The sequence below is a fragment of the Eschrichtius robustus genome, chromosome 8 (genome assembly GCF_028021215.1).
Source record: "Eschrichtius robustus isolate mEscRob2 chromosome 8, mEscRob2.pri, whole genome shotgun sequence".
NCBI lineage: Eukaryota > Metazoa > Chordata > Mammalia > Artiodactyla > Eschrichtiidae > Eschrichtius > Eschrichtius robustus.
In genome coordinates, this window is record NC_090831.1 from 3,308,069 (window position 1) to 3,335,688 (window position 27,620).

At 43.5% G+C, this 27,620-nt stretch overlaps 1 protein-coding gene across 1 annotated transcript in view; it reads right to left on the reverse strand.

The window, feature by feature from the left end:
- Positions 1-27,620, reverse strand: part of COBL (cordon-bleu WH2 repeat protein) — a 270,206-nt gene that overhangs the window by 139,913 nt on the left and 102,673 nt on the right. The window contains exons 4-6 of the mRNA XM_068550231.1: positions 26,422-26,650; positions 19,342-19,439; positions 15,262-15,336 (exon numbers count right to left, since the gene is read on the reverse strand). Of these exons, the coding sequence (XP_068406332.1) occupies positions 15,262-15,336; positions 19,342-19,439; positions 26,422-26,650 (402 nt within the window). The remainder of the gene's footprint in view (positions 1-15,261; positions 15,337-19,341; positions 19,440-26,421; positions 26,651-27,620) is intronic.

A 27,620-nucleotide genomic window follows, 5' to 3' on the forward strand; every position in this document is an offset into this window, starting at 1 on the left:
GGCCAAATTCTTGGTCCCTCTTCAGGGGTAACATCAGGGACAATCAGCTTCCAGCAAAACCCAGTCTCCCTTCTTTGATTTCAAGCCAAGTGCTGTCACACGGTAGCCAGCCAAGACCTACTTCCCAGGCTCCTTGATGCTGTCCGTGGCCTCGTCATTACATTTTCACCAATCAAATGTGAGTGGGGGCTTCCCTAGTGGCACAGTGGTTGAGTCTGCCTGCCAATGCAGGGGACACGGGTTCGAGCCCTGGTCTGGGAAGATCCCACATGCCGCGGAGCAGCTGGGCCCGTGAGCCACAATTACTGAGCCTGCGCGTCTGGAGCCTGTGCTCCGCAACAAGAGAGGCCGCGATAGTGAGAGGCCCGCACACCACGATGAAAAGTGGCCCCCACTTGCCACAACTAGAGAAAGCCCTCGCACAGAAACGAAGACCCAACACAGCCATAAATAAATAAATAAATAAATAAATAAATAAATAAATAAATAAAAATTAAAAAACAAAAAAACAAAAACGTGAGTGGACGTGATGTCCAAGCAACCTCCAGACTGGCCAGTGGAAACCTCTTTTCACCGTCATTCCTTCAAACGGATGGACAGGGAGATGATGGTGGGCATCTGGACTCTTGTGTCCTTGAAAGGTTAGGGTCTCCATCCCTGGACAACTCCAATCCTGGAAGGGCTATGGGCAGAATCGAGAACTTGCGATCCAAGCCTCTGAATCTGGGGAACTCACTTGTTACAGCACCTCAGCCTACCCTTATAATTTGGTGGCTGTCCTCAAAAGATTTGCGTGTCATTGATCCTAGAGAGTAAAAGCCCTGAATTCGTGCAGACAGATGGGAAAATATGCTACTGTTTTATTTATTTTTTTCAATTGATCCAACATTTGTATATATTGTAAAATGATCACAGTAAATCTAATTAACATCTGTCACCACACACAGTTACAGAATGTTTTTCTTGTGGTGAGAACGTTTAAGATCTGCTCTCTTAGCAAATTTCAAATATACATTACAGCATTATTAACTATAGTTCCCATGCTGTACGTGACATCCCCAGGACATTAATTTTATAGCTTTTATAACTGTTAGTTTGTACCTTTTGACTCCCTTTACCCATTTCATTCACTCCCCACCCCATGCTCTGGTAACCATCAATCCATTCCCTGAATCTATGAGCTCATTTGTATGTTTACTTATTTACTTAGATTCCACATATAAATGAGATCATATGGTATTTGTCTTTTTTGTCAGACTTATGTCACTTAGCATAATGCCCTCAAAGTCCATCATCCATGTTCTTGCAAATGGCAAGATTTCATTCTTTTTCATGGCTGAATAATGTTCCATTGAATATATGTACCACATTTTCTTTATCCATCTATCCACTGATGGACACTTAGGTTGTTTCCATATTTTGGCTATTATAAGCAATACTGCAATGAACATGGAAGCACATATATCTTTTCAAGTTAGTATTTTTGTTTTCTTTGGATAAATACCAAGAAGTGGTATTTCTGGGTCATATGGTAGTTCTACTTTTAATTTTTTGAGAAACCTCCATGTTGTTTTCCATAGTGGCTGCACGAATTTACATTCCCACTGACAGTACATGAGGGTTCCCTTTTCTCCAAATCCTCATCAGCACTTGTTATCTCTTATTTTCTTGATAAAGGCCATCCTATCAGGTGTGACATGATATCTCATTGTGGTTTTGATTTTCATTTCCCTGATGATTAGTGATGTAGAGCATCTTTTCATGTGTCTTTTGGGGATTTCTATGTCTTCTTTGAAGAAATGTCTATTCAGATCCTGTTCCCACTTTTTAATGGAATTGTCTGGGGTTTTTTTGCTATCAAGTTGTATGAGCTCTTTATGTATTTTGGATGTTAACCCATTATTGAACATATGATTTGCAAAAATTTTCTCTCATTCAGTAGGTTGACTTTTCATTTTGTTGATGGTTTCCTTTGCTGCGCAGAAGCTTTTTAGTTTGATGTAGTCCCACTTATTTATTTTTGCTTCTGTCACCTATGTTTTTGGTGTCAAATCCAAAAAGTCATCACCAAGACTGATGTCAAGGAGCTTACCACCCATTTTTCTTCTAGGAGTTTCAGGGTTTCAGGTCTTACATTCAAGTCTTTAATCCATTTTGAGTTCATTTTTATATATGGTGTAAGAGAGTGGGTCCAGTTTCATTCTTTTGCATGTGGCTCTGCAGTTTTCCCAACACCATTTATTGAAGAGACTATTCTTTCTGTATATTTTTGACTCTTTAGTCATAAATTAATTGACCACATATGTGTGGGTTTATTTCTAGGCTCTCTTTTCTATTCCATTGCTCTGTTTGTCTGTTTTCATGCCAATGCTATAATATTTTGATTACTAGAGCTTTGTGATATGGTTTGAAATCGCAGAGCATGACGCTTTCAGCTTTTTTCTTCTTTCTCAGGATTGCTTTGGTTATTCGGGGTCTTTTGTGATCACATACAAATTTTAGGATTGCTTTTTCCATTTCTATGGGAAATGCCAATTGGAATTTTGATAAGGATTGCAATAAATCCGTCTATTGCTTTGGGTAGTATGGATATTTTAACCATATTAATTCTTCCAGTCCACAAGCATGGGACATCTTTCCATTTATTTTGTCTTCTTCAATTTCTCTCTTCAATGTCTGACAGGTTTCAGTGTACAGGTCTTTCACATCCTTGGTTAAATTTATTCCTAGGTATTTTACTCTTTAACACACAATTAGTAAATGGGTTTTCTTAATTTCTCTTCCTGATAGTTTGCTATTAGTACTATATAGAAATACAACAGATTTCTGTATGTTGACTTTGTATCCTGCAAATTTACTGAATTCATTTATTCTCACAGTTCTTTGGTGGAGTCTCTACAGTTTTCTATATATCGTATCATGTCATCTGCAAATAGTGACAGTTTTACTTCTTCCTTTCTTATTTGCATGCCTTTCATTTCTTTTTCTTGCCAAACTGCTCTGATGAGGACTTCCAATAATATGTTGAATAAAAGTAGCGAGGGGGGCATCCTTGTCTTATTCCTGATCTTAGAAGAAAAGCTTTCAGTTTTACCCTTGAGTTTGATGTTAGCTGTGGGCTTGTCATATATGGCCTTTTTTATATTGAGGTACGTTCCCTCTATACCCACTTTGTTGAGAGTTTTTAATCATAAATGGATGTTGAATTTTGTCAAATGCCTTTTCTGCATCTATTATGATGATCATATGATTTGCATCCTTCATTTTGTTAATCTGGTGCATCACATTGATTGATTTGCTGATGCTGAACCCTCCTTGCATCCCTGAAATAAATCCCACTTGACCATGCTACATGACCCTTTTAATGTATTGTTGCTAATATTTTGTCGAGGATTTTTGCATCTATGTTCATCACGGATATTGGCCTGTAATTTTCTTTTCTTGTTGGTGTATTTGTCTGAATCAGGGTAATGCTGGTCTTGTAAAATGAGTTTGGAAGTGTTCCCTCCTCTTTTATTTTTTGGAACAATCTGAGAAGGATTGGTGTAATTCTTCTTTGAATGTTTGATAGAATTCCCCAGTGAAGCCAATTGGTCCTAGACTTTTGTTTGTTGGACTCCCTACCGTTTTAAACAGTAGTCTTAAATAGAAAATCTGAGAAGGTGATTGTTTGGATCTAACAATGTAGAACAAGTATAGACCAATGTGTTATGCCCCACATTGCAACAGACCCTTCCCCTTAATGGGAGTGGCCATAGCTAGACTTTCAGACCTCCTAACCCTTGACCCCTGATCATAATCTGCCTCCACATCCAGCTCAGAAATGGCTCTATAGCTTTATTCTACTCTGGAACAAGGCTCTAGACTCAGCCTCCCTCAACTCACCTGACTCATGGGTCCTGCTGACTTTGCATCATCCAGAGTATGATTTCCAAGAATTATCTGACAGCAAATAGATACGCATATGGTCTGCATCTTCTCATCTGTAACCAAAGCACCCTAAGTTCTAGTCTCAGTTTCTCAAGAGTAAAGTAAATCCCCCCAATACTATTTCTACCTCGCTCCTCAGACGTCAGCCTGGGTAGAGCATGACATCCTCACGACGGCAGGGGATGCCGGTCTCAGCACAGCACCTGACAGCACAGCAAAGTTCTCCTCCCCTCTGGGGACCTGCAGGGGCCACTGCTGCTCCGTGGGTAGCATCACGGGGGCCAAGATAGGAAGGGGCTTTGAGAGCGTCAGGTGACAGGTACCACACAGCTAACGTCATTCGCAGTTCCCGTGGAGCAGGTGCTATTCCACAGGAGGAAGCAAGACCTCAGCACAACGTTGTTTAACCAAACAGCCATATTGTTGTGACCCATCAGCAACACTAAAGTGAAGCTTCTCTCTCACCTCTGCCTTAGGGACTCCCATGGGCTGCGGAGCACCAGCCCTCCTCTCCGACCGAGTGTGTCCTAGAACAGGCTGGGCCAGGCGGTAGCATTGGTGTCTGGCAGGTGTTTGGAAAGGTGGACATGGGCATGCCTGCCAGGTCCTCCCAATGCCTGACCTACATGTGCAGGTCAAGGAGAGGAGGGGGCAGCAACAATTTCCCAAAACTGTCAAGAGAAGTGTGGAACATCATCTCCTACTCTGAAATTCTTTCTACTCTCCTCTCTCCAGGGAGGGAATCATTCAAAATCTTTGCATAAAACTTATAGAGCTGGGCAACTTGGGATATAAACTTCAGCATTAATAACTTTTTTTTTTCTGTGTGTAACCTGACTCTGCTTATACTAAATGTTTGTCTCTAGTAACAAAATGAACCAGAAATCAGTTTTCTTTGGCTGTGCTCTGAACATGTCATGCACATGCTCAGCGGGTACAAATGAGGTCCCTCCTCTTGGTTCCAGGCACCACCCTCGTTGCTAGGGATAGAGTCATGAAAATATAATAATAATAATGATAATGGTAATAATAATAATAATAAATGGCTCTTGCCCTCATAGAGCTTAAAGACAGCTCTCCTTGGTAATGAAAAGACTGCACGGTTCATATGTACTCTCAGCTTCATTTGTACAGATTTCAACCTCTTTCCCCATAAATTAATACTCAGAGCCAGATACCTAAGACATAGCGTGTGTTAAACAGACTGGCAACTAAAACCAGTAAACGCCTGACTAAAGGGAGCCTGAATGGAGGAACGTGACATCTGCTTGGTACTATTTAAGTTTTACTCCATGAGTTGTTTAGAATCTGTTCTAGGTCCCATTATGGTGACTTACATGGAGGAGGGCCTGTGTCACCTGTAATGAAGATGCTAGCATCCACTCTGCCCCCTCCACTCAACCACATGGCATTCACCTCACACCAAGACAGAGATGGCAGGGAAATTCAGATGCAGGTGAAAATCACATTTTTTTTCTGTAAATCATGGTATTTTCAAAGAAACAACCTGCATAACCATCTGCATTTATGATTTGCTTGTATTTTTGTTATAAAGCTAGAAAATCATCCAGACAATATATAACAGAAATCCATCATGCTAAAGGAAACAAATAGCAAAGACAAACCACTTAGGAAGTATCACTAAATATGTATTTTTATAGTTTAACCAAATACTCTGATCAAATATCTATCAATATCTATGTCATATATTTTATGTGAGCCAGGGAGGCAAAACATTCCTTTCTCACCTTTTTATTTTTCTTAGTTTTTCTCCCCTTTGTATCTCCCATATCCAATCAGTGGGTACTGTCCAAGTTTATCAAATTATCTCAGTCTGAAGCTCGGTGCCGAAATTCCTGAACGGTGCCTCCTGAAAGCTGATCTCAGCGTCTCCTCCAAAAGGAGATGCCAGGCTCACTAGGGTCACCCAGCAGGAAACGTCACGAGCAAGCCTTAGGCTTCATTGGAGGCTGTCCTTCAAGGGTTACGCTTATGATGTAATTATAGATGCACACTGAGTCATCTGGGGCAGCAAACGTTTTTCACCAGGTAAATATGGGCATCATTCCGACCGCAAGATGAGAAGAAAGCTCTGGTCCTTCTCACCCCAGACTGAGGGTCGGACACTGAGAAGCAGGAAGTCATATATTCAGTGTGTTTCCAATCTAGAGTCGTTGCAAACTGCCCTTGACACGCGCACACCTGCACACGCACACGCCCGGGAGCACCCGGCCCGTCCCCTCTGTGGGCAGCACAACCTCCCCACATCCCCTGTGGACCAGCTCACAGACTTGGTCCCAGCGCAGACCCTACTTGCCCCTCCGCTCCGTGTGCTTCTCTCTAAGCCCGACTCCACCTCTCCACCCAGGAGCCAGGGCTCGGGGCCTCGGTTCTCAGCACAGAGCTTCACCTGGGAGCTCATTAGAAATGCCAAATCGCAGGCCCCATCCCTGGACCCCCTAAATCAGAATTCTCACAAGACCCCGCGATGCCCTTGCGCTTGGAGTCTGAGCAGCGCGGGGTGGGGGGCGCCCCTGTGTGTGTCTCTCCTGAACGCAGGGCGTAGCCTGGCTCCTCGCTGTAGCCCAAGTGTCCGGTGGCCCCCTGGTCTCCTACAGCAGAGCCTTGGTGAAATCTGCCCAGAGAGGGGCTCGGGCAGGGGCGGAGGGGAGAGGGATCACTTGTGAGGCACCCTGCATCTTCTTCCTTTGTTTTTCTCCCCCCAACTCCCTTCTGTCCTTCCTTGTCTGTTTTTTTCTCAACATTAACTTTTCTTATTCTATGAGTGAAGATTCAGACTTTGCTAAGGTGTCGTACATATAGACAATGGAATACTACTCAGCCATAAACAGAATGAAATAATGCCATTTGCAGCAACATGGATGGACCTAGAGATGATCATACTAAGTGAAGTCAGTCAGAAGGAGAAAGACAAATACCATATGATATCACTTATATGTGGAATCTAAAATATGACACAAATAAACTTATTTACAGAACAGAAATAGATTCACAGACATAGAGAACAGACTTGTGGTTGCCAAGGGGGAGGAGTGGGGAGGGATGGAGTGGGAGTTTGGGATTAGCAGAGACAAACTAGTATATACAGGATGGATAAACAACAAGGTCCTACTGTAGAGCACAGGGAACTATATTCAATATCCTGTGATAAACCATAATGGAAAAGAATATGAAAAAGAATAGATAATATGTGTAACTGAGTCACTTTGCTGTACAGCAGAAATTAAACACAACATTGAGAATCAACTATACTTCAATACAATTTTAAAAAAGATTCAGACTTTGGAAAATCATTACATACATCGCTAAAACAGACAGACATACTGTGCACTGTTTATGAACATATAACCATTTACTGTACTTTTAAAATATAAAAGCTTCGAAAGGGCTGTTATCCCTGGGGAAGGAAAAGGGAAAGGGGTCTGCTATGGTTCTAGAGGCAGTTGTGTCTCCATTTGCCGTATTTCTTAGAAATTCTCAAAAAGACATGAGACAAATTGGGCTAAACGTGAACATCTGTTAATCGTGGGTGGATGACTCATGACTATTTATTTTATTTTGCAACTTTCTATAAATTGGAACTATACCAACATTTTGCAAAGGGGAGAGGCCCTGACAGCGGGGTCTGTGTCTAAGGGGGGAGCCTTGACCGGTAGAGCAGAGGGACGTTAGGGCCTCCCCATGACCACTAGGAGTGCAGACCTGTAATCAGCTCTGCAGGAAGTAATCGAGGTCAACCTGGGGCACATTTAAGATGGAGAAATCAAGAAAATATGACAAGATGGGAAGAGGCAGCAAAGGCCACAGTGAAGGGAGAAATCCAGCCCAAACCACACCAGGAGAGGAGGAGGAGGCCGGTGCAGGGGGCTTCAGGAGGACCCCAGGCTCCAGGGTGGGCGAACCAGGCCAGGGGGCATCCGATACAGGTCACCTTGGGGGCAGGGCCTCGAACACACGTGCAGTCGTTGCGGGATGCTCGGCGAACAGATGGGGAGAGGCAAGCGGCCTCCTGTGTTTGGAACAGAGGGGGCGTGGCAGGTGGCAGCCCCAGCTGCACTGCCATCCCGCCTGTAAGAACTGGGAGAAGCTGGAAGAGAAAAGCATGGAGCTCAGGGGCCAAGACATGCTCAGGAAGAAAACGAAGCACAGCGCTGGGGCGGGTGCAATGAAGCAGGTGGGCCAGGATTTGAGAGAAGCTGAATGCACACACCCGGAGAGGCTCCAGGCTCACCACTTGTCAGTCTGGACTGAGACTCCAGAACAGCCTGTCTGGAATCCTGGGGGGATGTTCCCCGGATGAGAGGAGGTGGGGAGAGTGTCTGCGGGTGGCAGGTTGTGGAGGACGGTCTTAGGCTGAGTGAGACGAGGCCACCACCGCAGTGGTCATCAGGTGTCTGGCCAGGATCCCCCTTCACAAAGCCTCGCTCCGCCTGCTAAGTGCACAAGGCTGCACCCAAAGCAGTGAGGCCAGAAGGGGGGCTGTGGACGAGGCTGGGAGAGAGGCCACGGGGAGGCCAGCAGGAGCAGTGACCACGGGGAAGAGCAAGGCAGTGGGATTCGGGATGCATTCTGAAGGCAGCAGGTGGGCTTTGAGCTGGATGGCAGATGGAGCGTGGAGAATGGAGGAAGCAAAGGGGGCCTCCAAGGTTTGGGGCTAAGCCACCGGGATGACAAGCTGCCTTTCCCCAAGCGGAGAGGGCATGGAGGGACCGGGGGTCTGCTTCTCTCTGCCACCTAGTTTGAGAAGCAACTTGAATGCTATTCACTCAACCAAGCCGTGTGCAGGCAACTGCAATTCTACGGATCTCTGCTTGTCCATCCAAGGGCAGGAGAAGGTCACAAAAGAAATACAGACATTAGGAAAAAATAGATACTCCTGTTTTAAGGGAAATAAGGAAAATGAGGAAAATCAGTATTTTGAAATGGACGTTTTTTACCGCTCATTCCCTACAAACATTGAATCCTCAGCCGAGAGGTTAAACGTCTATGTTTCTTGTTTTCACTTTGAGAATTAAGTATTGGCATGAGGCCCTTCAATCAACCTTTTAGGCTCTAGTTAGAAAATATTATTCCCATTCTAAGAATCCAGTGTTTTGGAAAAAACATTCCTTGAGGCTTTAAAAACAAAACCTTCCTCTGACAGTTTCCAGATTTGCGTTAGAGAGCATGTGACATGAAAACTTTAAAAACTACTGTGAATGGGCAAATAGGTATGCAAAGAAGTTTAGGATCATTTTTCTAAATTACATTTTTGGGTCTGTGTCCTTTCCACTCTTTGATAGAAATTTCATGTCCAAGACACTGGATCTGAAATGAAAAACTGAGTGGCTATAAGTACTGTTATTTGTTGCTGGTGGCACCACCCTTTCGGGAAGCAACGTGAAAACATGTGTTGTCTTGAAAGCCATAAAACTGTCTCATCCTCTGATTCCCTAATACCTTTGCAAGTCTGTATTATAAGGAAAATTCCCCAAATGAATATGGGCTTTGGGGACGAAGATGGCCCTCTCATTATTTATAGTTCCAGAGGAAAAAAGCAACAAGTAACGGGCAGAGTGATGCAGCTTAGCAAGCGCCAGCTACAAGCCCCTCCCAGTGCCAGGAGCCCTGGGAGTGATGACAAACCCATTGCACACATGGGGGAGGGGAGGCTGTAAAGGTCACAGAGTTGTACGTGCTAAAGTCAGAATCCAGATTCAAGCAAACAGAAACAAAAGCCACACTCTTCCCTCTTCCTGGATGATCACACAACCTTTAAAAAATTAAGAGACCATTGTTGTACCAGAGCGAATTGTAAATGACATGACGCTAAAGGAAAAAAGCACAACTCTGTGTACATCACAGTTGGCCTTAGGCACCAGAAAGGCTCAAGAGAACATACAAAGTGACGAGAAATTGTGTTGGGCTGTTGGCATGCCACGTGACTCCCTCACTCCCCATTTAAAACTTTCCATATGGTACTTATTTTATAATCTTGAATATAAAACATTTTTGAAAGGTATACACTAGATTTGTAAAATATCTCTTCAAAATGGATGTATAACAAAAATTAGTTCTACATCCCAAACGTGGCTCAGCCCTCGATTTTGTGAATGCTCAAAAAACAGCAAATTTTAGCTTTTTCAGGCCAGGAGTTTCAGAAGGACTTGCTGTGTCTGGAAAAACACTGCCCCCTTGTGGCGGATCTGACTCAACACTCATTTTGGGGGGCCAGCTCTTTAATCATCCGCTTGGGACGGGATTCTTAACAGACCCGTGCAAGCCGGGGAGAAATACAGGCTCTCTGATGAGCATGGGACTCAGGGCACTCAATTATGGAACTTGCTTTACAACTTAGTTTTTAATAACTTTTTCTGAAAGTGTCATGTTACTGATGGGCATCCCTCTCAACTTCTTAGGCTCCTAAGGGCAGGACTTCAATACAGCAGCTGCCTCCGTCCGGGCCAGATGACTCTGCGGGGACATGTCAACCTGGACCCCAAAAGCTTATTCAGGCTTTGGATTGAGAATCACTTCAGAACATGGTGAGCAACTCCTAGGATGATGGAAACCTTCCATAATTGCCTGAACAGGGGAAACATGGCCCCAGATGATTTTTTTAAATTGAGGCAATGCTTTTTAAAAATCATTCACCAAAAGATTTTATAACAATGGTAATAAGCAACACAATGGTATCTGGTATGGCTCACATTGATAAATTTTTAGGTTGGTCAAATTTATAGCATTTAAATGAAGGCCAGGGGCCTATAAAAGGTCAGTCACTACAGGTTCATTTTACAATTTGCCCAAAATCCCAGAGTTAATAACAGAAGCAGGATTAAGAACTCGGGTCCTTCTCCTCCTACACCAGAGCATTATTTACCACCTTACCAGATGCTGCGGTATTCTGCGTGTGTGGCATTTCTGTGCGCTGGATTACAAATGAGCTCAGGTGTCTTGTTCCATCAAGGTGCAGAGTTCATACTGCTGTCTATGTGACTTAGGAAAACAGCAGAGGATGGAGACCGAGGCCTGAGGACCGTTCCCACCTCGCCGCTAATCACATCCAGTGGACCCTGACCACATTCCCTCCATGTGTCTCAGGGTCCAGATCTGTGGGACGCCACGCATGCACAGAGAAGGGACAGTTTCCCGGAAAATGCCGAATTCCAGGAAAACTGCTTGAAATTATTCGTGAGGTGATTATATTCACTCTGATTCAAGGGTCCTTTGATTAAGAAAATGAAAATGTATCTTGGAATAGACTAAACGTTAGTTTACATAAAATTAATCTTTCCAGGAAAGATCTGACTACTTTGGCTACCTACATACCTTAGGTTAATTTTTTTTAAATGCAGGTCTATTCTCTTCCGACTCTTCAGGTTACAAATATAAGAAACTAGCTCAAGGAAAAACAACAATACTATCTGGAAAGGTTCTAATGAAGCTCTGATCCAGTTTACTCACCATTTCAGAATGCTTCCTAAAGTTATTAGCCGAGCTCTATACTTGCTAATCCTTACAAGGATGCTGCAGGGTGGATGGCGTTGTGCCCGTCATACAGATGAAGAAAGGGGAGACAGAGAGGCCCCCTCTGCTGCCTGGGAATAAAAGCTCAGCTCTACACCCCAAGGGCAGATGCCTGCACTCAGCTAGGAGTCAAGGGCTTGGGGAAATGTATAAAAACAGGAGCAGCGCTCTTAAGAAATGTTACATCACCAACTTGCTTGATAAAGGAAAGCATAATCTCAAACACAGATAAGACATCACAGACATGAAGAAATATAAACATGAACATAAAACATTGAGAAACAAAAGCAGACATCAACGGATTTGACCAGCCACTTGGCCTCCGGAAGCTGGGAATTTCTGCGTCTGCGTAAGGAAGGCTGCCCCTACTTTACAGTGATGTGGGGAGGATGAAACGAGATTATTTAACTAAGCACGGGCCTGGCACAGGCAGGCAGGTAGTGGCAGCCGTGGTCGTCATCCTCTTTGGCCAGCATTATTTTATTAAGTGCTATCCTGCCCTAGGACTTCAAACCCAGGAAACTCTTATTTCCAGGTGAAGAGTTAATCTACCACATTGCAGATTCCTTTATTGACTTTGATTTCTAGTAAAAGTCACACATGATTTTAAAAAATGAAAAAAAAAATCCTAGAGACCACTCCATATCTGTATTGAATGTTCTTCCTGCTTCCCTTAAACTGCTCTGTGTAATCAGTTCACCTAGCTCTACAACAAACCTGATGACATAATGATGTTGAGTCTTCATATCTAAGAATATGGCCCGTCTTTCCATTTGCACAAAATTGTAGAATTTTATGATTTTCCTCATAAATGCTTTGGATATTTCCTATGAACTTTTTGCCTAGGTTTATCTATCTATCATCTGTCTATCATGTCATGAATGTGTTCTTAGGCTGCATTAGTAAGAAAAAAAATCTCACACAAATTAGCAACACCCACTGCAAAACTTATGCTACCATCCATTGCTGTAGAAAAAGTAGTAACTCCTGGCATGTTGTAATAACCAAAGAGGTGTGAGCAGTCAAGCCCTACAGGGTAGTTTAACAGATCCTCTACTCAAACACAAAGTTTGCTGGCAGAGTGTGTGAAATATTAGAAGACATTTTCCAACAATCTGTGGCCAAAATTGAGGCTGACAAAAGATAAGCCTTACGGACTAATTGAGTGCACGGACATTTTAAACCATTCTCAGTGGATTTAAGTCTGTTTTATAGCAAAGAAGCACATTGCTGATGTGGTTATGGCAAGGAAAGACTTGCTTAAGATTATACAGCTGAAGAAGAGACCTTCTCATTATGTAATTGTACTCAGGTTAATTTGGGGTCTGATGAGAATACTGGTCACATGCGTTTCTATGGACGAGCTGCGGCCACCCCAGGCTCCAGCCTGGCCTGAGTTCCCACCACGAGTTAAATCCTTCTTATTGGAAACCAGCAAGATTTGGTTGTCAGGAAAGCTGAGAGCTGATTTTCAAAGAGCATTAAAATATGGGAATCAAAAGGGAAAACAGCATCAAGTCCAGGGCATTAAACTCCTATGTTTTTAAAGTGATGGATGAGAAACTGAGACTCTATAGTTAGCTACCTTTAGATTCAGAACTGAGATTGATAATTTTCAGGAGGATACATATTAACACACTTACTCAAATTAAAAATATGACTTGACTTTTTTTTTTTAACCAAAAGTAAATGTGATTTGGCTTTTTGATTGGACAATAAGGGCTCATTTTGCTAATTAATTTATATGGCAGACATTCTCCATAAACTGAATGGGCTAAATCTATAAACCTAAAATCCTGACAAAAATAGACTTAAAAGTTTGGGATGAGATTTTTAACATTCACTAAAAAAACACTATTTTGGCAAGAGTGAGTGAAAACTGACAATATGTCAATTTCCTGAGTGAAAACTGACAATATGTCATTTTCCTCAAAACTTACTGATGATATACTAGGTTTAGAAAGTGCCTGTGACATCCATCAGCACACACAGTCACAATTTTTTTTTTGGGTGGATGGATGTTAATTAAACTTAATTGTGGTAATCCTTTTGCAATATATACATACATCAAATCATTATGTTGTATGCCTAAAACTAATACAATGTTGTATGTTGATTACATTTCAATTTTTAAAAATGGTCAGCTTTGCTATCCCTTAGCTCATATAAACATGTTAGTAAAATCAGTAGCTGGGACACATGTAATTCTAACTTGAGACTTCTGAAAAATATAACATGAATGAAAAGAAGAGTATGATGTCAAATTGCTCATTTTGATTTACTTTAATTATCTAGAAATAATTTATACAATTTCAGAAACTATATCACACTTAATGATAATACTCCTTTATATGTATATAATACTTTATGAATAAAAAATTTTCTTCACAACATATTTGATTTCTACTATATTTGTTCCTTTGGGGGAGATGTCTTCAAACATTATTTTAAAAAAAGAGAAAGTGCCTCTGAGTAATGAGTGTAATTATTATCTGAGAAATCTTGATAAAGTGTTTTTCTTATACCTCCCAGAAGTCAATAACTTTAGTGTGATTGAGTAACAACCCCCCTGGCAAGTCAAATGGCTTCCAAATCTCGGCTATTGACCAATTAAACGAGAACCTAGTCAGGTACAGATAAAAGATCAATCAAAATAATATTTGATAATAGATCACTATGTGATTGACCAGAAGGACTTCAAAGAATTGAAAGGCACTTTTATAGCAGCAAACTTTTTCATCCTCTTGTACTTATTTATGTAAAATATTTCCTCAGGGTTTAAACCAATAAAAACAGAGAGTCACACGATTAATGTTGAAGCTCTTCTGGTTTTATCCATAAATTATGTTCATTAATGGGTATATGGAATAAATTTAAAAATTACCTTTCATCTTATTAAAAGATGTCTTTTCAAGAAAGATTTCCTTTTCATGCTTAACAAGTATATATCAGCAGTTGTAATATATTTATATTGTTTTTATTTATTTGCAATTGTAATAACTTAGTCTAGAAGAATATTTTCCTACCCACAGTTTTATGATCACATGAAATTTAAAAATCTAATTTAGATAGACATTCTTGTTTTGTATCACATTTCATTTCAACTATTTAAAACAGACTTTTGAAAACAAAATATATATTGAATAGAATACAATTTTACATGGGACCAGTATGGAAATGTGAAATGAAGAAAAAGATAATAATGCAAAATGTTTTAGTGTTATAGAAGAGTTTGTCTATGTGATTTGTCTATGTATCTATGTGATTTTTAAAGTGATGGTATCAAACTTTATTAGATACATTTAAAATGTCAATATTTATAAGACGCTATGAAATATTTTCTTTCAAGTATTTAAAATTATGAAGAAGCTTTTTGCATGCCAACTTTGAAATGCGAGGGCACAGAAAGTTTAAAAAAATTCTTTCAACGTATGGCTGCAGAATTTAGGAAACAGGCTGTGTGGCTCCAAAACCATCAGCTGCTCCTGAGAATTCAGGGAAGTGGTTTCGGACGCTGTAACTCAGTTACTCTAATGAAGGGCCCTCCGGATCACGCCGGCTGGGGCTGGAGAACTGGAAACTAACACATTCGGAAAGTGACATATTTGCTCATCCTCTGAATGTACCACGGGCAACTAAAAAAGAAGCCACATGACGCTTTGTGCATCTATCTAGTTTTTAGAAACCCACAAAAACAAAAAGCAACTAAACTAATCTATAACTTCATTTCCCGGAAGGTGGTGCAAAGCCGCCGGAAGCCCCACGAGGTTAGCGCGAAGCCCCTGCGGTGTTAGTACTCACGTTCGAGCCCCTTCCCAGTGCGGACTTGGTGGCGTCCTCATCGCTCTCCGCCCCCGGCTGCCTGAGTTGCTCTGCCTGGAACAGAAGCAGGACCCCCGTCACCTCCAGGTGAGAGCAGGGTCACACAGAACAGTTGTCCTTAGCAATTATTAAAGCAAACCACGCCAGCCTGGCCGTCCCTCAGGGCAGCAGCGTCTGCATAAACAGCTGTAATCCACGGCCTCGATTCCTCAGCTTAGGAACCTGAAAGCTGCTCTGAAATAGCCCCTGAGCAGTGCTCACAGATCTGACAACCACAATTTTGAAATTCATGACTCACGGAGTATGAGTTTTCATTCTGTCTTTTTCCCCAGAGCATCTCTTTTGCTTAGAAGAGATGCAGTATGAAAACAGCGGCGGGTCTGAGCTGATCAATTAGCTCCGAAAACCAATTAATTCAGTAGGTTTTGAGGAGTTCCACGTTTTAAATTCAGTTTACCACTGCATTGCTGATTGACTGGATACACATTTTGCAAAGTAACTCACCAAATACCTCACTCCCTACCCATAAAAGGTGAACAATAATGACATCTCACTTCATTGTTTAAAAGAAGGTTTCCCTTGATGGTGTGGTGACCTCCAGACAGAGAACCACCAGGTGCCCTGGAAAATACGGCTCTGGGGCCCACCCTGCCCTCCCAAATGAGGATCTTTGGGGATGTGACCCAAGAATCCAAATGTTACACTAGATCTTAAGGTGATTCTAAGGTATTTTCAGAACTACTTGGTTAGGAGAATAAATAATGTCAAAATGAAAGTTATCACGTTGAAAGAACATTAAAATACCAAAGTTTTAAAACAAGGAAGGATATTTGCCCTCATTGACTTCAGGCAAAATGGTATCTTTTTAAGCATATTCTCTATTGAGATTTTACACACACATATGCATGTTTTTTCCTTTAAGTAGATAATAAAGACTCATTTTAACTTTAAATGTCTCCATTCTTAGTATTTTGCTCTCAGACATGTGTAGACTATCTGGCATCATAGGATTTTAGAAATCATTTAAAAAATGATTTACTCAGGACTTCCCTGGTGGCCTGCCAGGGAAGGAATCCACCTGCCAATGCAGGGGACATGGGTCCGAGCCCTGGTCTGGGATGATCCCACATGCCACGGAGCAACTAAGCCCGTGCGCCACAACTACTGAAGCCCGCGCGCCTAGAGCCCGTGCTCCACAACAAGAGAAGCCGCCGCAGTGAGAAGCCCCGTGCACCGCAACAAAGAGTGGCCCCCGCTCACCGCAACTAGAGAAAGCCTGCGCGCAGCAACGAAGACCCAACGCAGCCAAAAACAAATAAATAAATAAATTTATAAAAATTTTAAAAATAAAAAATAATTTACTCCAAACCCTCCTGCTATTAATGAAGAAAACCTGAGACCCAGGCTTGCCAGGCAGTGTACAGTGTGTGGACGGTGAGAGCCACGGCTCTGGAAAGACAGGCGGGCCCGAATTCCGGCAACACTAGCCCTGGGATTTGCTCAGAGTGTGCAGCCTGGGGTTCTTCACCTGTAAAATGGGGTTGATAATGCCTCTCTCATCAGGTTTATAGATGATTAAAGGAGGGTGCATTTAGCACAGCATCTCAAACAATAAAAACAGAGAGAAGCAAGGAAGGAAAAGGTTAATGCCCAAAACAACAAATAATCCAGTAAGGTTACGACTGTATAAGGGCAGTTGAGCGCAAAATAAAATAAAATAAATGAGAGGGAAAGATGAGGTGTACGAGAAAGGAAAAACAGTTCTAGCCAGTCTAAGACCGAAGAAAGATGGGGTACGGCAGAGGGAAAGCCCCTGGGACCCACAGACCAGGCTTCCTCACCGTCTGTGGCATTTTCACAGGTGTTTCAGACTCTCATGGAGAACGCTGCCAAACCACCACACGCATTAGGCTCTTATTCTGCTTAAAACAAAGGCACTTCTAGATTTTCTACTGACTTCGCTGGCGGTTTCATGTCTCAAAAGCAGGAAGATACAAGAAGAAGGGCTCTTGAGATCCTGGTGTGAGGAATGGGTAGATTTTCTGTGAATTAGAATTGTGAGAACCAAAGAGGCCAGCGGTGCCTGCAGTCCCAGCAAACTGACCTCAAAGCGTCAGGAACCATATTACTCAGCCATCAAAAAGAATGAAATCATGCCATTTGCAGCAACATGGATGGACCTAGAGATTATCATACTAAGTGAAGTAAGTCAGACAAAGACAAATATCATATGATATCGCTTATATGTGGCATCTAAAGTATGATACAAACCAACCTATCTATGAAACAGAAACAGACTCACAGACATAGAGAACAGACTTGTGGTTGCCAAGGGGTGGGGGAAGGAAGCAGTGGGAGTTTGAGATTAGCAGATGCAAACTATTATATATAGGATGGATAAATAACAAGGTCCTACTATACAGCACAGAGAACTCTATTCAATAACCTGTGATAAACCATAATGGAAAAGAATATGAAACAGAATATATGTATATATAACTGAGTCACTTTGCTGTACAGCAGAAATTAACACAACACTGTAAATCAACTATACTTCAATAAAATTTTTTAAAAAATATGACAGGAACCAGAAACCCAACATTAAGAGAGTGAAGGGAAATTCAAACGTGAAACTGAATCTGTAATTTCAAGTAATTCTGGCAGGAGAGGAAAGGATGGGGGAGGAGGGAAGAGGAGGGGGACAGGATAGTGGGGTGAGGGCACAGAAGATCTTAAGCAGAGACACACATAGAGCAGAGATTTTCAAAGGACACATGGAAACGGGGGGAAACACACACAATCAGTAATAAGACAGAGAATCAAGAATCCACAGTCAAAGCATCAGGCAGTCAAAAGCAGTGCACCAGAGTGTGGCAGAAACTCCTGAGGACAGGGACCCCTCACTAGTTCAGGTGATGGCTTCTCTCTGGGCTGCCAGCTTCCACCCAGCCTGCACACCGACCTCTCACCTCCGAACCACAAGCTGACCTGGGATCTAACCCCAGGACCCTGAGCAAGTTTATTTCTTTGGGCCCCAGCGTCCTCATCAGGAACATGGGGTGGATGGTAATTCTGACCCCATGGGCTCCGGAAGGTCAGGACACGTGCAGGCTGGTGCACAGATGCAAGGGCCATGCGATGGGCAGAGAGGGCTCTGGACCAACGTGCATCCACCCTACTCACGCCTCCTCTAACGCTCCGTGGATGGCGGACGCTTCCAAACCCAGCTGGCAGATTAAAGACTAACGTTCCCCACAATGGTTCTGTCTTTTTTAGTGCCATCTACTAGTTAAGAGAAAACACTTGACCCAGCAAAATAAACCTTTTTTAAACCAACACAATAGGGCTCACAAGCATTTTCCTTTCTTGGTAGTTAGAAGGCATGTATAGCTTGAGAATTTCAAAGATGATTTTAAATGTGTTCATTTTTACTCTCTGTACTATGACTTTATAACACTGTACCCAAATTACAGTTTTAGGATTTATTAACTAAGACCAACCAGATCGATAAAATTAACTTATTCAGCATGTTCCCATTTCGTATGGGGAGGAGCAGGGAACGTCTAAAATTTACTGGCAAATGGACCCACTCAACAACTGATGTTCTTCTCCACAAAGTGGCCCCTGGGCAGCTCCTTGAGGCTGCACCAGGTTGTACAAGTTCTGAAGATTTGGTTCATTTGGTCGGGATATTGGGTATTTATATAAACTTAACCGTACCATGCATTCACTTATCCATCCATCCAGAGGTTGTTTACTGAGCTTCAACCTCCTTCCAGGACTGTGCAGGTACCAGCAGAGAGGGTGCATGGCTTCGTTTTCTGCTGGTGAATTAAACACCATCACCCAAGACCACTGTTTTAGGAACCAAGTGTGGGATATGAGAGGCATTTGTGCATACTGACATGACACGCACCCTACTCCCTGAAGGAGTGAGGACTCCTATGTGTATTTAGATAAATTCCAAGATAGGCTGAGGACAAACATCTCAAGAAACTATTTGTACAGAATGCAGAACCATATGTCAATTTGACTGATATTTGATACTGAATCAATTACCTTACTATCGCTTCTTTTATTAACTTTGAAAAATCCCAGAATTTTTTTCTTCTCTTTATCTGTCTCACCGTAGCCAAGTGATGATTTTCTAAAGGTTTCTGGGGAAAAAAAAAAAAAAGTACTAAGTTATTTTTCAGCATATGAAACATTAAACACTTTAAAAATATCAACAAATGCTTTTTTTACTCTAGTCTTAAACTTTAGTTCTTAGAAGAGAGCAAAACCATCAACTATTTCTCTCAAAGCATCTGAGTCACCTCAAAGCCTCCAGCTGGGTTTATGAAACCTCTAAAGGTTCTTATAATCTTTAGTATTGTAAAAACAAAACAAAACAAAACAAAAAAAAAACCCCGAATAAATCCAGAAGTTCTAGGGCAGTATTGTGCAACAAAAAATAATGGGACTATATACCTAATTTTGCATTTTCCAACAGCTGCACCAAAAAGAACCAGGTGAAATTAATTTGAATAATGTTTTATTTAACCCAATAGATCTAAAATATTAGTATTCCATCACATAATCCATATGAAATGATCAATGAGGTGTTTTACATTCGTTTTGGTACTAAGCCTTCAAAATGCAATATGCACATCACAGCACATCTCAGCTTGCACTGGCCACGTGCCTCGTGCCTGACGGCCATGCCTGGTTTGTGACCATCAGACCGGACAGCGCAGCTCTCAGGACTGCGACCTCTGTGCTAAACATCTGCTTTAAGAATTATGAGGGTGGCGGTAAAAACATAAACTACATCAACGGCTTCCCGGCTTGAGGAGCCCACTCGTTTCCAGAACGTGGAGTAACAGCGATGGTTTACCCAGGGGACATCTGAAAGAACCACGTCGGCTGCTCTATGACCCATGTCCCCAGATTTTTCTTCCTCTACCTCAAACAGGATGTTTTCCTTTCTCATTACATTCTCTAGGGGACCTGTTTTTTTTCTTCTATTGTTTTTTTTTACTCTTGACTTCTAAATCCTCAATCTTCTCCATTTCCTGGAGTTTTTTCTTCAGCGGGATTTTCGAGCTCGAATGGAAGCTCTGGAGTTCCAGACGGGGCACCAAAGCCCAGACGGCTCAGGCTGCTGGCGACACAGCCAAGGGCCATGGTCTGCAGGGCAAGGCAGGACGGGCGGTAGCAGCATCCCTGGGACCTTGGGCCACACCAGATGCCCACGTGGGAGACTCTGGGGATGGGGCCCAGCACTCCCCACTCAACACACACAACCCCCCCCCCCGGGATGCTTAAGCTGTGGGGACCACACTTGACAGCCAGCGGAGCAGAGCTTAAGGATGCCGTCGTGCGGGCGTACTGGGCCTCAGTTTCCCCATCTGCAGATTGAGGATGACTCAGATGCCCAAGCCTGGCATCCTCAGTGCCACCACAACCATTGTGACCATTATTCATTGATCGATGACACTCCGGAGGCCACTCCAGGCCTTTGTCATCCGCTCATCCTGTTCTTCTCTTCCAAGGCACACAGATAATACGGCCAGAGGAAAAGATGTTTAGGTGTTGCTGAAGGACTGAAAAATTAATTTCCCCACACCGCTGCCAATTGCTGGACCGCCAAACCACTGGTGGAAAAATGTGGACTGGATTTTACAAACTCTGCCACCAAGATACCAACCCAAACCAGGTAAACATCGGTGAACTTCTCATCTGCTAACCAAGAACTGCATATTCCAACTCGAGAAGGCAGACGTGGAAGTCGGAGCCTTTGTGACATGCATTAACATAATACTGTCCTCCCAATGAAGCAAAAACCAAGCCCCTGAATCCCTGCATTCTGTCAGTGGCAAAGGCTCCGGTTTTAGTCCCAGGAACCAGGCCTCTCAGCTTCATGCAGGTGGCTCCAGCCGGGCCAATCAGCGGTCCCCACATCACATGACATCCAAACCAGCGAGGGGACCGGCTCCAGAGGTGAGGCATGCATCCCCCGAGAAACACACGTGCACGTAGGGTTCACGGTTAATTGCACCAAAACCCTCTGTTAGGCCCAGAGCCTGTAGCAGAATATTCTGTGCTGCAGAGTAAAGCTATATGTGGACAGCAGTATGCACCAACATGTATGTTTGTACCTCTGATGTTTCTAGAATTGACTGCTATGTGACACAGATGTAGAAAGTGCAGGATATGACAGTGCCTGAGAGATGAGGGAGAGAGGACACGTCACTGGCACACAGGCTGTTACGCCAGCCACACAACGGTGAGACTGGATCAGAAATTCAGCCTCTCGTTTCTCTTCCTGGACAGGGGGAGTGGCTGGTCACCAGCCCCAGGACTGAGGCTCGGGCTCGGGGCACAGAGCCACCCCACGGGGACCGAGAGGCCACAGCCCACGGCTGCCCGGCTCTGAGCTGGGCCCCAACCAGACGGTCTAATCTCAAAGGTGAGGCTCGGAGATTCTGGACTGATGGGGCCTCCTGTGAGGTTTGCGAGTGGCAGGCGCTGCGGAAGGATGGGTTGGAGGGCAGAGCAAGAGCTCTTGGTTTTCCTGACAGTGTTCCCATCAGCCAAGACCCCCAAGGTGCCCCGCCGGGTCCGCAGCCAGGCCTGGAGAAAATACGCAAGTTAAGACCTAGAAGCTGTGGTTCTAAATGGATGGCAATTTGAGTGTGGAGTTTATTTTGTTTCAGTTTACTCTCATTTACTAAGACTTAGATATGAATAAAAACGCAGGGGAGGTTGTGTCTCATCCGTTTGGAAGTTTCAAAGTGATTTGGAAGGCGATGCGGATGAGCTGAGGGGTGTGGACGGATAGAGGATGCCGCAGGGGCCCTTGAGGACTGGCTCATTGAAAACGTCCACTTTTCCGGATGCAGAAATGGAGCAAGCCGTCGGGGGCCAGATCCGGGTCACCAAGCTTGTAAATGCAAGAGGGGAACTGGGTCTGCATCGCAGGGAAATGTGCACATTTGTAAGTGACCGTCCCCAACACGGGGGTCGTAAAAGAACAGTCAAAATAGCTCTGATTCACCTTCCCCGCTGCCCTCAGCCTTACAGTATCCCCAAATCAGATCACTCAGAACTGATCAAGCCTTCATATGTATGAGTTTTCTGCTTAAACCAACTATCTATTCATGGTGCTTCTTTTTTTAATTGAAGTATAGCTGATTTAAAACGTTGTGTTAGTTTCAGTTAGCTAGCTAGCTAGCTAGCTAGATTGATAGATATAGATATATAGATAGAGTGATATATTCTTTTTCAGATTCTTTTCCATTATAGGTTATTACAAGATATTGAGTATAGTTCCCTGTGCTATACAGCAGGTCATCTATTTTATATGTAGTAGTATGTGTATCTGTTAGTCCCAAACTCCTAATTTATCCCCTCCCCCCTTCCCCTTTGGTAACCTTGAGTTTGTTTTCTGTGTCTGTGAGTCTGTTTCTGTTTTGTAAATAAGTTCATTTGTATCATTTTTTTTTTTTTTTAGATTCCACATATAAGTGATATATCACATGGTATTTGTCTTTGACTTACTTCACTTAGTATGATAATCTCTAGGTCCATCCATGTTGCTACAAATGGCATTATTTCATTCCTTTTTATGGCTGAGTAATATTCCTTTGTATATATGTACCTCATCTTTACCCATTCGTCTGTCAATGGACACTTAGGTTGCTTCTGTGTCTTAGCTGTTGCAAATAGTGCTGCTATGAACATAGGGGTGCATGTATCTTCTCAAATTAGAGTTTTCTCCGGATATATGCCTAGGAGTGGGATTGCTGGATCATATGGTAATTCTATTTTTAGCTTTTTCAGGGACCCCCCCCCCATACTGTTCTCCATAGTGGCTGCACCAATTCCACCGATAGTGTAAGAGGGTTCCTTTTTCTCCACATCCTCTCCAGCATTTGTTGTTATTTGCAGACTTTTTAATGATGACCATTCTGACTGGTGTGGGGTGGTACCTCATCATAGTTTTGATAGGCATTTCATAGGCATTTCTCTACTAATTAGTGATATTGAGCATCTTTTCACGTGCCTGTTGGCCATCTGTATGTCTTCTTTGGAGAAGTGTCTATGGTGTTTCTTAAAAGAGAGGCCCTCTCTTTGTAGTATCCATCTGCCCTGTATGACGGAGGAGGTAACAGGTGAGGAATATGAAGGGAGGCCACTGTCAGACACGACACGTGGACCGTGGCTCCAGAACAAAGCCCAGGTTTTCTGCATTATTTTTCCTTCTAGAAACAGAGTCTAATGTTAAACACTTTACCAAACACGGACAGAAATTTCTATAAAATCCAAACACTCATTGGGATTTTAATGACCCTCTTGGAGTGTGTGTGTGTGTTATGTGTGTGTGTGTAGTCCAAAAGATTTATATAAGTCCCAATACATACGTGTGTGCATACACGCCTATGTACATATGCATGCATATGTATGTATGTATTATACATAATACATACATATATAAGAAATTTATAAGAAATGAATGCAAAATTTGGACCAGTCATTTACATACTTGTCTATGACAGAAAAGGTCAGATTTCACAATTCACACTGCCCCAGATTCTGCAGCAGGCAGGATAGACCCTGAGGGCAGGTAAGCACAGGTGAGAAGGGCACGGGGCCTCTCCTGCATGGAACCACTTCTGCTCTGCCCTGAAGTTCTGTGTTCATAAAGGGCCGTTTTCTACAATCAGCTCCCTCACTGCTCACCAATCAGAACCACAGAACGAACCCTCGCCCAAGGGACGTTCTTCTCTTAGTCAACCAGGGAGTCAAGAAACCAAGCCACAACCTCAGTTCAGCCTGGCCAGACGCCCCCAGAGGTGCTGCCCTGCATCCCCTCAGGTCACCCCGTGCATTGTCCTAGCCCAGAGCCATGCAAGGTGCAGCTGGCGGGGGCAGCGCTGGGCTCACGGTACCTCGGCAGCTCAGGGAAGGCTCCGACTGTGTTTTGGTCAGAAGAACTGGAAAAGGCAGGCAACAGAGAGTGAAGACAGGCTTCTTGACCCACGGCAGCACCTGACAAGGCCCTGGCCCCGTGTCAGCCTGGGCTGAGGCTGCTGCGTCCCACAGGAGAAGGCCAAGTGCAAAGCAGGCCTGCATCCCTGGCCTGGATCCCCTAGAATCCCGCAGCTGTCTGGCTGCTAAGCGCCATCCTGGAAGCAGGTGGCAGCAAAGCCTTCTGCTTTCTCCAGCTGCCGCCGCCAGGAATTCCAGAACAGGGCGGGCCTCTGCCTACAACACATCTCCTGCCAGTGGCCTTTACCCTTCCCCAGGCAGCTGCCAGCTTGGAGGGGGCGCAACCCAAGAGGGGCAAAGAAGAGAGCTCCTCACGGACAGAAATGTTCTCTTCTCCACTCAAATGTCTGACCGTCAGTAGGATGGGATGGAGGCATTTGGCAAGGATGATAATCAAACATTTCACAGCCCACATGGCACATTATGGTCCAGACGAAAAGGATGTCGGCCACAGGCAGAGCACATCCTCGCCATGCCAGGTGATTCTCCTTTATTTGTCTGGGGAGGCTGCCGGGGTCCCAGGGCGAGGGTCCCCAGGAGGGTGCCCGAGGCAGTGCAGAGGAGGATTCAGGGGCTGGGGGACAGCTATTTCTCCGCGTGCAACAGCGTGTCCTGCCCTGCGCGAGGATCAGAGGAGGGAGCTCCAGACTTAGGGCAGTTTCCGCTCTCTCCGCCTCACCCGTGTCCCCAGAAGACCACACACGGGCTTGCTGGGCCCACTCCTTAATGCAGAGACTGGTTTCCTATGCTTTTCCCAGGTACTAGATTCTACAGCTACCTGTCAAGATATTCCGAGCGATTAGCACATAACAGAAATACTTGTTTGCAGAAGCCTTTTCCTTTCACATGCTTAAATGTGGGGCAATTTTTCTTTTCTTGTCTTTCCTTCTCTTTTTCTGTCTTGCCAAATCAAAGCTCTGTTTCCAAAGATTCCCAGAAACCAAATTTAAATAGGGCTGATATAAGGAGACAGACACACCGGCAACATCCAGGCCCGTGCAGCAGGTGCTGAGAATCGTCTTCTCTGTGTTTTAAAAAGATACTGGATAAAACACAAGATGCATTACTCTCAAATGCCAGAACACTTTTTTCTGAAGGAATAAATAGTCTATGATCTTATACATGATTGAGCTAAATCCCTTTCTTGAATGTCAAATGAGACCCAGGGCCCAGAACCTTCAGGAGGAGATCTGGGGGAAGGGGAGGTTCCACTATGACCATTACAGTTTGGTAATAAGAAAATATAGATTTTTTTAATTGGGAAAAATTTTTTTAAACTGTAGAAAAACATGAAAACTTGAATATGTGTGTATTTTAAAAGCCCAACCTGGTCAATATTTGTGAAATAAAAGCCAACGGATATCAAGTGAGCTCATTAAAATAGACACTTCTGTGAAGTCCATTTTAATAATTCTAAAGTCAAGGAATATTAACTATATATATATATATTTTTTGGTCTCACAGTTGTTCAAATACAGTCAGCCCCTGTGTCAATCAGGGAAATCTGCTTACACAGCAGCCTTTGTACCAACATTGGCCTCAAGCTGTCACTCAAGCCAGAGCTTCTTACTAACTGTGATCTCAGGCTGGTACCACATTCACGGGAGGAGAAGGATGGAGAGGAAGCATCATGTGTTGTCTCCAGGGACTGAACTGCATTTGGGCAGGTTTAGGGAATAGCTAACTGCATTTTGCCACTGGTTTCGATTACGAGCAACGTTTGAGACTTGGGAGTATTTAATGGCAACTGAAAAGGAAATCCAGGAGAATACAGTTCACACGTGGCTTCTGAGAAGTTCTTTTAGAGCAGAAGCTCCAGTCTTCTCACCTTTCCCCTTTTTACGTATCTCATGGAAGCTCCAGTATTCTCACCTTTCCCATTTTTACGTATCTCATGGAAGGTCACAGGAGACAAGGGGTAACGAGCATGCTCACGACTGGGGGAAAGAGGTACAACTACAGTGCATGTATTTTATTTCCCGCCCACTCCCATTCTGGTTTGGACAGAATCGGAGAGGCCTGCAAACGCCCATCCCCAGCGCTCTGCGCTACGACGCACGCGCGGAGAGCCAGCGGCGCCGCGTCGGAGACCCCGGGTGGCCTCACCTCTCTTGTTGTCCCAGGCGTAGAGCTCCTTTATCCCCAGCTCGTTGAGGGACTTGGAGAGCTCCAGCTCCTCGCCGGCCACGTTGTCCCTGAGGAGCACCACGTGCTCCGGGCTGACGTCGCACTTGGCGCAGATGACGGGGAGGACGCTCTGCAGGGGCACCTCGGGGCTCACGCGCACCACGGCCTTCTGCGTGCGCAGGTAGTTCACCACCAGGCGCACCGTCTTCTGCAAGACACGGCGGGCAGAATTCCGTGAGCGCATCTTCCCACGGCTGGGTGTATACTAGGATGGAGCAGGGCACGATTTTGTGTGCACCGGGTCTTTCTTCCAAAATTCAGTGGGTCGTGGGGGAAAGGGCACACTGAACAGGAACGGCAAATGCCTGGAAAAATAAATTTACCTTCCAATCTCTTTTGCTAATGAACAAACTGCCACCAACATGGGGAAATGGACAGAGCAGTGAGGGTCTCAACTTGGAATCTAATATACACACTGTCTTTCAAGGATTCTAAACAGACCTGAACACAAGACACTAATACATGTTTTAAAGGGAAGTGGTTTGGAACTCTTGTGAACAATCCAATTTAAAGGAAAAAGAAAAACCTCACAAAACAAGACATCAAATTTTTGTTTAAGAAGCCAAAATACTCACATAAATATATTAATATCTAGTATCATATATTTATATGAATATTGACATATATACACTACACACATGTATTTTAAGCTAGAAAAATATAACATACACTAGACATACAAATATAATAGGCATATAATAATAGACATCATAATCAAAAAACAATCAATTTGACTAAAGCTGATTATACATGTCTACAGATAAAGTGACCCATCAAAAATGTGATAGGCTGAAGTTTCATGCAGTCAACTTCTGTTTGGTCTTTACTGATCACCCGCATTGTTCTAAGATCCTGGGGAGTGGACACAGTAAATGTGTATTGAATAAAAAAAAAAAAACTGACTGAGATTTATCTCACCCCTTTCCAGTCTGAGTGCCAGGGTTTGATGAATTTTAGGAGGAAAAATGGAACCATGGATCTTTTCCATGTTTCTTAAACTGGAGTCATATATTAACTTGGGCTCACCTGCCCCTGGAATTTGCAGCTGGGGTTCAAGACGGCAAGAAAAGCCACAGAATATAAAAAGGGTTTATTTCCTTAAACGGTGATTTTAATTG